The following is a 13,641-nucleotide window of genomic DNA, read 5'->3' on the forward strand; positions in this document are numbered from 1 at the left end:
TATGGTGCAAGAGCATTAATCATAATATAACTTCGTATCTCTCCTTCTTTGTAGCGGCTCACGCAATCCAATTTTAGGGAACGAACACAACACGGAACCTAAACCCTAATGGTAATCCACAAACACACAAAAAAAAAACCCAGCAACTCAACGACTCCCCCGAACGAAACAAGTGTACCTGATCTGGGCTTTGGCGTTGGCGGCTGCTGTGTTGTCCGTGGGGCCGCCTTCGGTACGCGATTGATGGGCGGCAGACCCGCAACAGTACCGCCGGCAATGCTGTTGCTCCTGTGCTTGGCCGGTGTCGGTGGTTTGCGCGGTGACGGTGCCATCGGTACCGTGGCCGGGTTGTCCGCCGGACAGTACGCCAGGTCGCGAACGGCATCGACGCACGGGTCGCCATCGGGTGAATCACAGTCTGCGGTCGCCGTGACAAACATGATTTTTGTGTAACCGTTTAACTATTTGTAAGCAGTTTTTATCACTCTCAGGCAGATTGCAAATGAAAACTACGCTTCGATAGGATATTTAACCAACAAACTAAACAAAAAAGTTCATGAACGTGCAACTGTGTACACTAAAAACGAAATGGATGGTTTTATGAAATACGATGCTTTCACTGTTCTGCACAAAGGTCTGAAGTGTCTTTCAATGCACTTAAGACGCTTCGAGACGGAGCGATCGATAAATTGTAGTCTGCGGTTAAGGAAAACTGACCCGACCCGCCGTGCCATGTCGAGAAGGAACTAACGATGACATCATCAACGGCAACGGCCTGCACAATCCCTACGACCACCTTATTTTATTATCCAACGTGCTGCATCGTTGGATGGTTGCGGTGGGTACTTTAGGTATGCTTCCTCAAGCCAGACGAGTCTAACGAGAGCGTGTTTGTATACATATAGGAGCGACATAGATGTGTCCTCACACCAAAACAAGGATACCAAGAGTGTCCCTTTCCATCAACATCGGAAAATATAGTATCCCCATTTCCCAACAGATGGTACCTTCAGGATGGTACCGGTTGTGGAAGGAAATGACTCACCCAATACCTTACTCTTTCAGATCAGATACTATAGTTTTATGAGTCAGCTGAGGAAAACAACAACAAAAAAAGCGAACAAAATCATAGGTGGAGCATAGCAATATTATCCAACCACATATCCAACCAGGAGAGACCGGGGGATTGTATCCTTGGGGAACTCATAAAACCGTACACGGAAAGCCCTCCCCAACCACAACCGAGGCACGACAAAGGATACGGATGTTTATCGGTCGGTCCTGATCTCGCTCTATTTTTAATTTCCCATTTTCTCTCCTGCACCTACACTAACAAAACACCAAACACTACTTTCGCACAAACACACTCGTAGAATGCAGTGGATTTTTCCTGCCTTTTCCACACACTGGCACCACGTGAGAGGGATGGCACAACGGAACAATCAGGGAAGCTCAGTCGACAGAAACACGACCACGTCCGTGTTGCGTTGGTTCGGAAAATTTACACGCACTCGTCCAACTTATCGATTAATCAAATGGCAGATCTGTTTTTACTGTTTTTCTCCATGAAAATGCAAACACTTCCAACATGTAGAACGACACATACACGAAGGGCACAACTATCAACACATTGCTAACCGGAGGGTTGCGTTCTAGTACCGTAGAAACAGCTAATTAAACACACGACAAGCAAGCCTCAACACACTCAAGAAGGCGGCTGCAGAAGTTGGCGATATCGAGGAAGCTCGAGGTTTATGCTGCGTACAGAGCATTGTTGCAACTGCATCACACCAATTGAAACATTGCCCCAGCAACCACAGCAAAAACAAAAAAAAAACTGTGCGAAAAGCTTCACGGAGACAAATCCGGCACGCGCGTACGTTTCGGCCCCGCGTGGTTAACGTTCTTTCGCAAACTGTACGTGGTGAGTTCCCGTGAACGGTCTGCAACCCCCTTTTGACGATATGCTTTGCAACGAGCAAGAGAGCGTGCCTGTACCTCTAGTGTCGTGCGAGAGAGGGAGAGTGTCACCGTTTTATGCTGAAATAGTAAAACCTGGCAGTGGCTGTGTTGGTGCGTAGCCGATGCTGCTAGAGGAGCGCGTGCGCAACCACCACATTATCTCGATTGCGGAGCGTGAGCAGCGGTCGTCGCTAGTAGTAACGGGCAGTGTGTTGTGACTGTGTTGGTCACAGGCAACAATGACAACCGTGTGCCACCCTCCGTTTCTGCCTCGCGCATATATGCACAACATAAACAAAACATTGCTTCTCCCATCGCATCGGTGGCGGTCGGAGCTAGCTTGCCACATCTAGCGCACAACATTGAATCGGTGGTGGTAGTAGTAACGCAAGCTGAACATAAACAAAAGCTGGGGAATAAAACGAGAGCATACGCTTGGAGCGGTCCAGCGCCGGCGCTTATCTTGTACACTACTTGTCGCAAAAGTAAAACCTAAAGGGAGGCAAGGTTTATTCCATAATTCTACATTTATTATCTTAACATTTACGGTTCTCTCTTACTCACCTGCATGTAAAACTATCCCTAATAGTTATAGTAATTAAAGAGCTGCATTTAATTGAAAATATGTATAACGCTTTTTTCCAAATTTTCCCTGAATCAAACAATCTGTACAATCATCTGCATATCTTCTTTCATCGATTCGTGGAAACGACAGTTATCATAATTATCATACATCTTTCACATCGATCACATTACTCGCTACCAGTGTTTGCTGAGATAAAGATGTATTCATTTTACATTAAGGCATATTGTTTTGAACTTCTTCGACTTCCGTAACGTATCTGTTGCTACCTCTGCTACACGAAACGCCTTTCATTACTATCGGTGACGTATCACGTACGGAATGATAGCCATCTCGGTGTCGGCTACTTGAGATGCAGCCGCAGACGGAACCGAAGCGGATGTGGCGCGCATCCATTTATCTAGTTCTGCTATCAAGGTGCGGCCTGACTCGTACCGGCTGTTGACGGAATCGTTTCGTAGGATTACGATCGAGGAGCTTTATACGGGCCGATTGTGTCGTAGTAGTCGTTGTCGTCGTATGGGATTTCGTTGTTCTTCTCGTTGGTTTACGGTTTATAGGGACCATTTCTGGAGACGTTGGGGATGTGGTTAACTCGGACCAATTTTGCGCTGGAGTGGTCCAATTCTGCGTAGAAGTTGGCCAGTTTTGAGGATGCTCAGTCACATTCCAAGCTGGCGTCGTCTCAGTCCAGTTCATTGATGGAGTTGTCCAGTTCTGGGGTAGTGTAGTCCAACTCTGTGATGGAGTCGTCCAGTTTTGCGTTGGTGTAGTCGAGTTTTGCAAAGGAGTGGTCCAGTTCTGCGGAGGAGATGTCCAGTTCTGCGGAGGAGTTGTCCAGTTCTGCGATGGAGTGGTCCAATTTTGAGGATGCTCAGTTAGATTCCACGAAGGAGTTGAGCCAGTTGGATTCCACGTTGAGTTCCACTCAGGAGTCGTCCAGTTCTGCGGTGGCTCAGTCACATTCCACGAAGGAGTTGAGCCAGTCTGATTCCATGTTGAGTTCCACTCAGGAGTCGTCCAGTTCTGCGATGGCTCAGTCACATTCCATGTAGGAGTTGAGCCAGTCGGGTTAAACGTTGAGTTCCACTCAGGAGTCGTCCAGTTCTGCGGTGGCTCAGTCACATTCCACGTAGGAGTTGAGCCAGTCGGGTTAAACGTTGAGTTCCACTCAGGAGTCGTCCAGTTCTGCGGTGGCTCAGTCACATTCCACGTAGGAGTTGAACCAGTCGGATTAAAAGTTGAGTTCCAATCAGCGGTTGTCCAGTTCTGTGGAGACTCAGTCAAATTCCACGTAAGAGTTGAGCCAGTCGGATTCCACGTTGAGTTCCAATCAGGAGTCGTCCAGTTCTGCGGTGGCTCAGTCACATTCCACGTAGGAGTTGAGCCAGTCGGGTTAAACGTTGAGTTCCACTCAGGAGTCGTCCAGTTCTGTGGAGACTCAGTCACATTCCACGTAGGAGTTGAGCCAGTCGGGTTAAACGTAGAGTTCCACTCAGGGGTCGTCCAGTTCTGTGGAGACTCAGTCATATTCCACGTAGGAGTTGAGTAAGTCGGATTCCACGTTGAGTTCCACTCAGGAGTCGTCCAGTTCTGCGGTGGCTCAGTCACATTCCACGTAGGAGTTGAGTAAGTCACATTCCACGAAGGAGTTGAGCCAGTCGGATTCCATGTTGAGTTCCACTCAGGAGTCGTCCAGTTCTGCGGTGGCTCAGTCACATTCCACGAAGGAGTTGAGCCAGTCTGATTCCATGTTGAGTTCCAATCAGGAGTCGTCCAGTTCTGCGATGGCTCAGTCACATTCCATGTAGGAGTTGAGCCAGTCGGGTTAAACGTTGAGTTCCACTCAGGAGTCGTCCAGTTCTGCGGTGGCTCAGTCACATTCCACGTAGGAGTTGAGCCAGTCGGGTTAAACGTTGAGTTCCACTCAGGAGTCGTCCAGTTCTGCGGTGGCTCAGTCACATTCCACAAAGGAGTTGAGCCAGTTGGATTTAAAGTTGAGTTCCATTCAGGAGTCGTCCAGTTCTGCGGTGGCTCAGTCACATTCCACGTAGGAGTTGAGCCAGTCGGGTTAAACGTTGAGTTCCACTCAGGAGTCGTCCAGTTCTGTGGAGACTCAGTCACATTCCACGTAGGAGTTGAGCCAGTCGGGTTAAACGTTGAGTTCCACTCAAGGGTCGTCCAGTTCTGTGGAGACTCAGTCACATTCCACGTAGGAGTTGAGTAAGTCGGATTCCACGTTGAGTTCCACTCAGGAGTCGTCCAGTTCTGTGGTGGCTCAGTCACATTCCATGTAGGAGTTGAGCCAGTCGGATTAAAGGTGGAGTTCCAATCAGGAGTCGTCCAGTTCTGCGGTGGCTCAGTCACATTCCACGAAGGAGTTGAGCCAGTCGGATTCCATGTTGAGTTCCACTCAGGAGTCGTCCAATTCTGCGGTGGCTCAGTCACATTCCACGAAGGAGAGCTCGAATCAGCTGTTGTCCCATTCACAGGCGGACCAGGGCTATCCCATGAGGGAGTTGATCCTTCTGCCACCCATGATAAGCTCGCTCCGTCCTTTAGCACTGATTCTGTTTGATTTGTTGGTGCATCAGCAGTAGTTGGTACCGTACCATCGATCGTTAGTGTCACATTGTATATTGCTTCAGCGTGCACCACAACCACCTGACACAGAAGATTCAAACACAACAGCACACCAAGACCACTATGACACACTTTCAGCAACTTGAGGCGCCCCATCGCAAGGCGTAAGTACTATCCGGAACAACAACCAGTATCGATTTGTCACCCCAGGTCCCGCTGGTTGTCATCATTTATACTTTACTCCAGAGCGGGCCTTTTATCGGGATGTAATCTTTCTACACATCTTTCCATCCCTATCAGAGCTTATCATAATTGTTTTTTGTCGTGATAACGGCGTAAGTGCGCTCCCTCTTCTTTGAGTAACCAATCCGGTAGACCAATGGTTCATTCATATTGATTTATTGCATTCAAAAGTACTCGCCCGAGGGAGTGAAGTGATTCTTCCGGTTAGAGATTAAAATACAGCTGCTACCGAAGTTTCATCAACAACAGATTGTGTGGCTGCAAGTCCATGAAACTGGGATACACTTTTCAGTCACTCGTTCGTGACGTCATCGTATCTTGTGGGTATATTTCTAGGAAATCAATACCAGCAAATGAGAGGACGTCCTGCGCATACAAAACAGTTGCAGTGTACCAACACACAAGCGATGCGCTTTTTGCATCAAGTTGGCAAACGTTTGTGACCTTGGCATTTAACTGCGAAATCACCCCCCATGATGAGATGCATTTGCTTTCCGCTCTATCGTTCGTCGCTTTCGCCGCTTTCGTCTCACGACGAACTCATGCAAGGTTAAGCGAAAAATCAATTTGGCGCTATAATGTAACGGAGAAGGTGTTCCTGCTGTTACATCACGCTGATAGTAGTAAATTCACGCTGCACTCAATTTCAATTTACTTCCATATGCTGCGGACAGTAAGCAATAGGATGTAATCGAGAGGAAATAAAAAATAAACTAAAACCCTTACTACTAACCTAAGGAAACGAGATGAAAATACGAATGACAGTGGCAATAAAATATGCATTCACGAGAGTTTTCTCTCGACAGAATACACCGCGTTGCGAATGGCGAGAGAGCATCCGTGGCCCCGTGTCGGTTACGGTGATGAATAATTGAGCAGACAGTACGATGTACCGCGTAAGTGTGGCGGGTTTTCCAGAAAACCTTTCCAGATACCGATAGCACTGCCCCGCCCGGTAAGACAAAGTTACACTGACATACGTGCTCCAGATTGATGTGATTCACGATAGGAGAATCCCCCCCAAGTTGCGGACACAGCACTCTTATCAACATCCTTCAGCGGAATGGTAGCAGCACAAACGGCATCGCGGGTGCCGTTTATTGAACTTGTAATAAATACAATTGTGTTTTAAACGAAACATACTGTTCAACCAGCAAGAAATATGTGTAACCTCGCGCTATCTGGGGGCGGTTTTGCTTTTGTCTTCAACAGAAATGTTTTGACGGTCAGTTACCGAACGCAAGAAATGATATAGCAGCACGTGTTTGCACAGTATCCAACAGGAAGTTAGGCGCCCGATGGCAGCTGTTAGTTCAGTATGTGTTTTCACACTGGTTTCTGTAGTTTGATTACACATAATGTGCACAGTATCTGTCAAAAAGATCTGTCTTCCAGCGCAGCAAAATTTCTTTTCACACGATAAGCATCAGACTCACTGAATCACGCGCATTGAGCATGGGGAAGATCAAGCTTGAAAGTTAGTAATTCGATTTAACGATAAGACACGTGTCAGACATACTTTGCGAATACTTAACGCTTATCAGCTAAACATCAAAGCAAGTATCTGCTTAATATCGTTGACACGTTGTCAGCATCTCGTGCAAACTGAGCGAACCGTACAACCCAACTCGCTGATCGGTTGCTTCTTCCCATTGCGTCACACTCACGGAAAACGGATGCACTGTACGTGTTAAACCATTCCTGTTCCGAACCCGCCCGAAATCCCAACGAAATGCCCTCAAAATTCCACTCCAATAAAGTCGTATTCTTTGTTATTTTCCTTTTCTCCAATCCGTAACAGGGAACGAACGAGGTGAAAGTTTCTCTCCCGGTACACCCAGCCAAGTTTCCTTCCTTTTCTGTTGCTGCTTATCGAAGGGCACACAAAAATAGGTTCGATAGACCCCGTCGCGTCATGGCATGTTTATTTGGGGTGGTATTATTGGACATTGAGGGGGTACGAATTTATAATACTGCGTGATTGCGAGACCCAAAACCACCCGCGAACGTTTTTCTAAGGAAAGGCGGTTCGATACCCGACGGACGGATTTTTGTTTATGATTGCTCACGCAAGAAGGTCATCCCATGTCGCTGCTTTGGGGTTTACGAATAAAGACCTCTAGGGTAGACCGAAGGAAAGTTATGTCGCGACGCAAAATATATGTTCTATGTTTTATGGGTTTTGCTTACGAATTGGAATGTATTCCCAGAAACAATATTGATGATTTGATAATTCATGTGAAGCAATAGAAAGCCTTAAAATCAGTACCACTAGGTTCCTTTGAATAAAGTCGCAAAGCACTCTTTACTGTACATTAATTATTGAACTTTGTCTTTCTAATATTGTTTCTTCCTCGACACGGTTTATCAATCAAATTATTATCGTTTAAATCGATTTCAAAACCAATCACTACATTAATCTATATGCCGGGAGTCCATTACTCTCAGTAGTGCTTTCCCCAATCAATCACGCCATCGATTGTAAACGAAGAGCTGCTTCAACTCCATTCCCTTCCCCAGCGGCTTTCAGAAACAGTAACAATTTAACGCAAACTGTGACAAATCCTCTTGTGATTGTTTCAAGTGCATCCGTACACATGGCCACTGAGAGGGGCTTTATGAAACCAGCTGCAACTGGTTGTGGATCATACTTGTCTGTTTTGATTTCGCTACGCTTCCCCAAAGCATTATGATGTGTGTGTGCTATGCCTAACAGGTTTTTATCAACCGCCACTGTTTGCATGGGGTGCATCGACACCATGCGCCGTGAAGCACGTGCTCCATCGTGCCTCAATTCCTCTCCTATCTGCGTGGCACAGTGTCACAAACGAACAAAAAAAAAACACATGACGGGAGCGGCAATGATTCGATGTCCAAGAATTCCAAACATAGCAGTGGAGTCGAGCTCCTCCAGCTGGATGGCATCCTTTCCTGCTGCTGTCGACCTTATCGTCACTTTCACTTCACCCGGGAGCGAAGGCATGACTGGCTTTTGTTGGACGACACCTGACCCATACACGCACACACATACACTTTAAAGGTTCCGGTCAAGCCACACAAAATCTGCAACGAATCGCTAGTCCAAGCTTGTGCCGAAAGAAAAACACCGCCACGCCGTCCCACGACGTTGTGAGATTTAAATTTTCAATGGTGCGATCGACCACTCAAAATGGGGGGAGTGCGGCGATCACGATAAATGGCCCTCGGGGGATCCCTCTTTGGACATTAAACGGTCGCTTTTGCGTAGTATATCAACATTAGCCGGGCCAGCCTGGCCGATTCTATCTTCTTCTCCTCTGACAGCCAAAAAGAGTGAAAGGTGGGCCTTCCGTCCGGTTGCTTTTTGAGTGTATTTTTTATTTCGGCACGGTCCAACCTCTCCACCCAGCTGGGAAAGGTGTTGGGAGTCTTACCCCATCATAAGCTCAACGACCCACATTTTATCCCGAAGAAAGAATGGAATTTTAAGTGAGAGTGTGTTAAGAAATTGGATGTGTTGGTTTGGTCACTACCACCATATTTGGACCTTGCACAGCACATGCGGGCACATATTCTAGTGCTTCCGGCTGCGTAACATCTGCCGCCAGGCAATCAATCGGCAAAAAAGCAACGTGGTGTCTTCACGTGACATTTAAGCCGCTTAACCCTCTCTCTCTGTGTATGTGTGTGTATTACGTGCCGAGTGTAGGCCCAATGTTGGCGCCCTTTTCCTGTGTACACTATTGACGGAAGTGTTATCGATTCACCAAGCTGAAAAGGCTCTAATACACTCACTCTATACATTACCTGTCATTCCCATGGCCAGCTGGCGAAGTTTTGCGTTGAGATTTATATAATCCATCGTAAAACAGGTAGTTACAACAAGTTCTGATAATATATCACAATCGCAACAGTCACATCACATTGTTATCAGATGCACACTTTCAAATCAGCTTGATGTTTTTTGTATGTTGTTCCACATATGCAACTGATAATAGAGTACTTAATGCATTCTTCACTACACTCCAACAAATTGCAGCACGAAACTTCACATATTACCAAACTCAACACCAACTGCTTTCATCACACTATCCCGCCGCACAACACATTGTTGCACCATTCAACAACAATCGACCGAGAAATCACGCGAAACGAACGGATGCCAACCAAATCTCAGCGCCGACTAAAGTCCAACCGAAACCGGCATGCTGTGGGAAGCATAATTTTCCTGTCCGCTTTGCTCGAACATTGCTCGATACCCGTGCCGCGAATGTAACGAGCGCGAGGCACAAAAGCTTGCGGCCCACTTCGTTCGTTTGTCCGCTCTTTCGAGTAGTTTGAACGGGCGAGCTTTCGAGTAGCTTCGTGATGACGCGCGCGCGAGTTCGATTTTTGTTTTCTTCTTTCGTCATCACCATCAATTGTTTGGCTATAATTCTTTTGGTAAGCGATGAAGTAAAACCGGCCCTTAGGTGGAGCCGGCAAGTAAAAACCGTTTGGTAGCACAATGGGCACGCTGTCAAACAGTTGATTCGTGGCTGCCAATTAACGTTGCTCAAGTGTGTGGGCGAGCACCGGTTCGACCACGCTGCGACCACGGCGTTAAAGAAGGACACGAAGGGAAATTTTACCCCCTCCCATTTCATTCCGTACTCGCTTGATTCGATACGCTCGAACACGAAAAGCCAATTTGATTCGGCTTGGAAGGATAAGCGAAAACCATCACAACAACCACCCACTGCCCTAGCTAGCTAGCCATGCGGCAAACCGGAATAATTTATTCGATTCCTTTAGCTGCGGTTTGTCCTGTAATGAGTTTCCGAGCAATGGGATTTTTTCTCTTCCTTTCGGGTTTTTTTTTTCAAGAAATCCGGCATCGTTAATCCAATGAGCGTTACGGGTGGTAAGATTAAGGATTTGCACGTACGCGGACAACACCACAGCGGTGGTGCCTACGCTCTGAAGGATAATTGAATTTTATGGGTTAGCTGGAATCGAAGACAGAGCAGGAAGAAATTCACAACACACTGTTCCTTACTGGTCACTGAGAAGCACATCTTGCGTGCACACACATTGGTCGTTAGTTTATACTGAAATTTAATCTCCCACATTTCAGACCATTTTGCAAACTTATTCAATGAAAATGAATACATGGAATAAAACACGCGTCCAACCTTACAATGCTGGCAAGCGTAAAACGCACGTGGTGTTACATCGTTGTGTGAACTGCCAGGCGCACACTTTTAAAAGCTTCGACGAAAGCTTTCATCGAGCTTTAGTTCCCATCGTTGCCGATGGTGGCGCTAATATACGTCGAGAGAAATACTCTTCAGACGGTGTACTCTTCAACAGGTCGAATGATGAATGGATTTATTTCAAAATTTGTTGCCAATTTCATTTTGTCTACATTATCTTGATGACTATATTACACTCAAACAAGTATTTTAAAAACGTAATTTGTAAAGCCTAACATAACCAAAATGAATGTGTCTGCTTTTGATCGTGCCAATAGTAAACCATAATGGCATTTGCAAATTTCCCACCCATAACTCAGCGTTTAGGCCCATACAGCGTTTATCATTCCTAAGTGACGTGCAGTTGACTGGAGTGGAATTAAAATATCATACTCGGCAGATATCGGACCCGGGACGCATGGGGGCGAGGTACAAGATTAGCATCTCATTTGCATTCCCTTGGCGGGTGTCTTTTCCCTTTCGCTTTCGGGGACGCACAAAAACTGCCTTACGTTGCGGTTTTTTTTTCACGTGCTAAGCTCGCTCGTTTGCCGCCAACGATTTATGATTGCGCGGGCCACCCCGTGTAGCTTCCTGCATAACTACTGCAGTTGGTCCGTCCTCGAGCGAAATGGGCAAAACCAAATAATCGCACACAAGACAGCGCAAGACATTCCACCTCGCAACTGTGCTGTGACCAACGGTCGGAACAAATGACCCACAGCTCGCGACATCCAAGCGCGCAATGAGCAAAAGGCTTTGACATGTTTATGAGACATTGTTCCTGTCTTGTTTCCACACCCCGCCCGGGAGTATAGTGCGGATTGGGATGCGCACAAGGCTGGTGGATAATCAGCTCCACGGTTTGGGGCACGAGAGAGGGATCGATCCGCTACGTTTGATAGCGAACGTCGGTCGGCCAGCAAAATGCGTTTAAAACGCGAGTGATGGGTCTTTAACCGTTTGATCGTTTGCCGTGTGTTTCGTAATTGTACACAAATTTGTGACGTTACTTTTGCTCCGCGTGATTAAATGTTAAAACGAGGCTGTGGCTATTTGTGGAGGGTAGCCACGCAGTGGAAATGATCGTCCAAAACTATGTGTGTTTTTTTTTTTCTTTATTAGCACGCATTACATTGCTTTACAGCGGAACGGCATGAAAAGAATCGCACAAGAATGGGACATTTTCGGTCACAACCCTACCATCCATCAAGATGCTGACCCGACGATAACGGTGCATACACCAGAGGATGGACCAGCTTTATGTTGCCACGACAAACAACAATTTGCATACCATCTTGTGCGTCCGGAGCCGGGGAAAGTAATAGAAGAAAAAATTAAATTAAAAAATCCACTTTCTTAGCTATAAAAAAACGACTCGGTTCTTTCTCTCATCTTCTGGAATGCATTCTCGGTTGATGGCGTTGTTACTCCTGTGTCCTCACGTTTTATTGCACAAAGAATAAGAACTTATTTTTCTCATCATTTGCATTACGCAGCGAAAGAGTTGTCCCGATCTGGCGCTCCTTCCGATACGCTAGCTAATTTAATTTAACTATCAAAAAAGAAAGACTCAAACCCAGCCAATCAAAACCAGTGGACTGAAGCGCTTTACGAGTGCGCTCTCCACATAAACGTCACAGTCTATGATTTTTATGATAAAACCCGCGCAACCCGCTGCAGTGTCGCACATGCCGGCTCGTTATCGCCTTTCAGTAGAGTCTCTCTCTCTGGCACACGGCACGAAATATAAAAGCTCCCAAAGGGTGGCTTAAAGACACCCATCCAAGGTCTACTGTTTCCGTGACGAAGCGTGCCTACCGGACTGGATGATAGTCAATAGTGAACCGGTCAATTGGTTGATGGATCGTAAAATTTGGACCGCACCGAATTTTTTAGTTTATGTTTTTCAATATCTCGGCCTCATGCCGGACGATCTGGAAAGCGTTTGTTATAAAAATTATAGAAAAATCAAACCTCCGGCACCGTGCATAATTTGAGTGCGGGAATAAAATAATGAGGGTCGTAAAAATATAACACTCAGTTCGTCTGTGGGGTCTGCGGGCTTGATGTTTGCATCTAGCTGCATTTTTCTTCAATCGATGGTGAAAATTGGAAGACAATCAAATCGGGAAGAATATGTTATGGGGTCATTTTCAGAGTTGAACTACTAATTTGTAACTTTAAAAGATGTGTTTTTCATTGAAACGAGCAGAGTAAAAGTCAATTCAAAGTAAAAATGCGATGACAAGAGCATAGTTATGGAAGAAAGTAATATATTCCTCAGAAGCTTTCAATGGCTATTTCCCACCGCCGGGAAAACAGTACTCATCCTAGACATTATTGACCAATGGTCAATAAATGTGCAACCAAACGAGCTTGACAAAAAGGCTCTCGGCATGTACTATTGTGGGTCAAGTCCCTCTCTCTCTGTTTCTCCAGTCGGTTTGCAACATTAGCTCGCTGGTTAGAAACAGAAAGTAAGCATCACAGCAACCCTATACACACTACTCGACCATGCGGTCCCTGTGCTAAAATGCACTTATGCCTGTGCAAGCGCATGATTGGCAGCGATGATGAACAGGTTTCAAAAAGGGTGGCACATATTTTTGCATGCACCTCATCATCGGCACCAAAAGCCGCAGGGAATTTCTTTCGGAAATGAGTTGATGTTTTATTGACTGCTGCTCTTATCGACAGTCGTCGTCGTCGTCGTCGTCGTCGTCGTTATTCGCGGTGAAAGTTGTTCTATCGAGTGAATGCAATTTCTCACACGCTCTCTGTTTTACCCAGGAACCGTGCGGAACAGTCCTTCTGCCACTGCCAATCACAAAAATCGCTCGCCCCGTACACACATTGAGACATTTCCTGCCCCATATATTGCGCTCGCCCGGTGTTAACGGTGGGCTTTGGCGTCTTAATAACTACCAAACAAACCATTTGCTGCTCGCAATAAGTGAACGTAATTAATTAACGTCTCCCAGCGCACGTATCATTAAATGAAATGTCAATTGGCACAGGACGAGTGTGTGTAAGAAAGAGAGAAAGCACGGAGAT

The 13,641-nt window shown here is 46.3% G+C and overlaps 2 protein-coding genes across 13 annotated transcripts in view; both read right to left on the reverse strand.

The window, feature by feature from the left end:
• The window catches only part of LOC120899825 (protein spire), a 119,230-nt gene that overhangs the window by 10,942 nt on the left and 94,647 nt on the right, over positions 1–13,641 (reverse strand). For 6 of the 8 annotated variants that reach the window (XM_040306077.1, XM_040306078.1, XM_040306079.1 and 3 more), the window contains one exon: positions 179–418. The exons of the other annotated variants lie outside the window; for them this stretch is intronic. In XM_040306077.1, the coding sequence (XP_040162011.1) occupies positions 179–418 (240 nt within the window). The remainder of the gene's footprint in view (positions 1–178; positions 419–13,641) is intronic. 8 annotated transcript variants of the gene reach the window in all.
• LOC120899828 (mucin-5AC-like) lies at positions 2,471–5,347 on the reverse strand. 5 transcript variants are annotated; one of them, XM_040306088.1, is made up of 2 exons: positions 4,353–5,347; positions 2,471–4,163 (listed from the first exon to the last, which is right to left on the reverse strand). In XM_040306088.1, exons 1-2 carry the CDS (start codon positions 5,282–5,284, stop codon positions 2,942–2,944), a joined length of 2,154 nt encoding a protein of 717 aa, XP_040162022.1. In that variant the 5' UTR covers positions 5,285–5,347; the 3' UTR covers positions 2,471–2,941. The 5 variants fall into 5 exon arrangements, with proteins under 5 accessions (XP_040162022.1, XP_040162021.1, XP_040162020.1 ...); XM_040306087.1 differs by having other exon boundaries at positions 2,471–4,109; positions 4,218–5,347; XM_040306086.1 differs by having other exon boundaries at positions 2,471–3,253; positions 3,296–5,347.

This window comes from Anopheles arabiensis, chromosome 3, assembly GCF_016920715.1.
Source record: "Anopheles arabiensis isolate DONGOLA chromosome 3, AaraD3, whole genome shotgun sequence".
In the NCBI taxonomy this organism is placed as follows: Eukaryota; Metazoa; Arthropoda; class Insecta; order Diptera; family Culicidae; genus Anopheles; species Anopheles arabiensis.

Excerpts from the sequence above, each read along its gene's own strand:
- LOC120899828 (XM_040306086.1), bottom strand. The coding sequence starts at position 5,284 with ATGGGGCGCCTCAAGTTGCTGAAAGTGTGTCATAGTGGTCTTGGTGTG. Across the intron at positions 3,254-3,295 it reads CACCAACGCAAAACTGGACG|ACTCCATCAATGAACTGGAC; the intron begins ACTCCATCACAG and ends CAGAACTGGACA.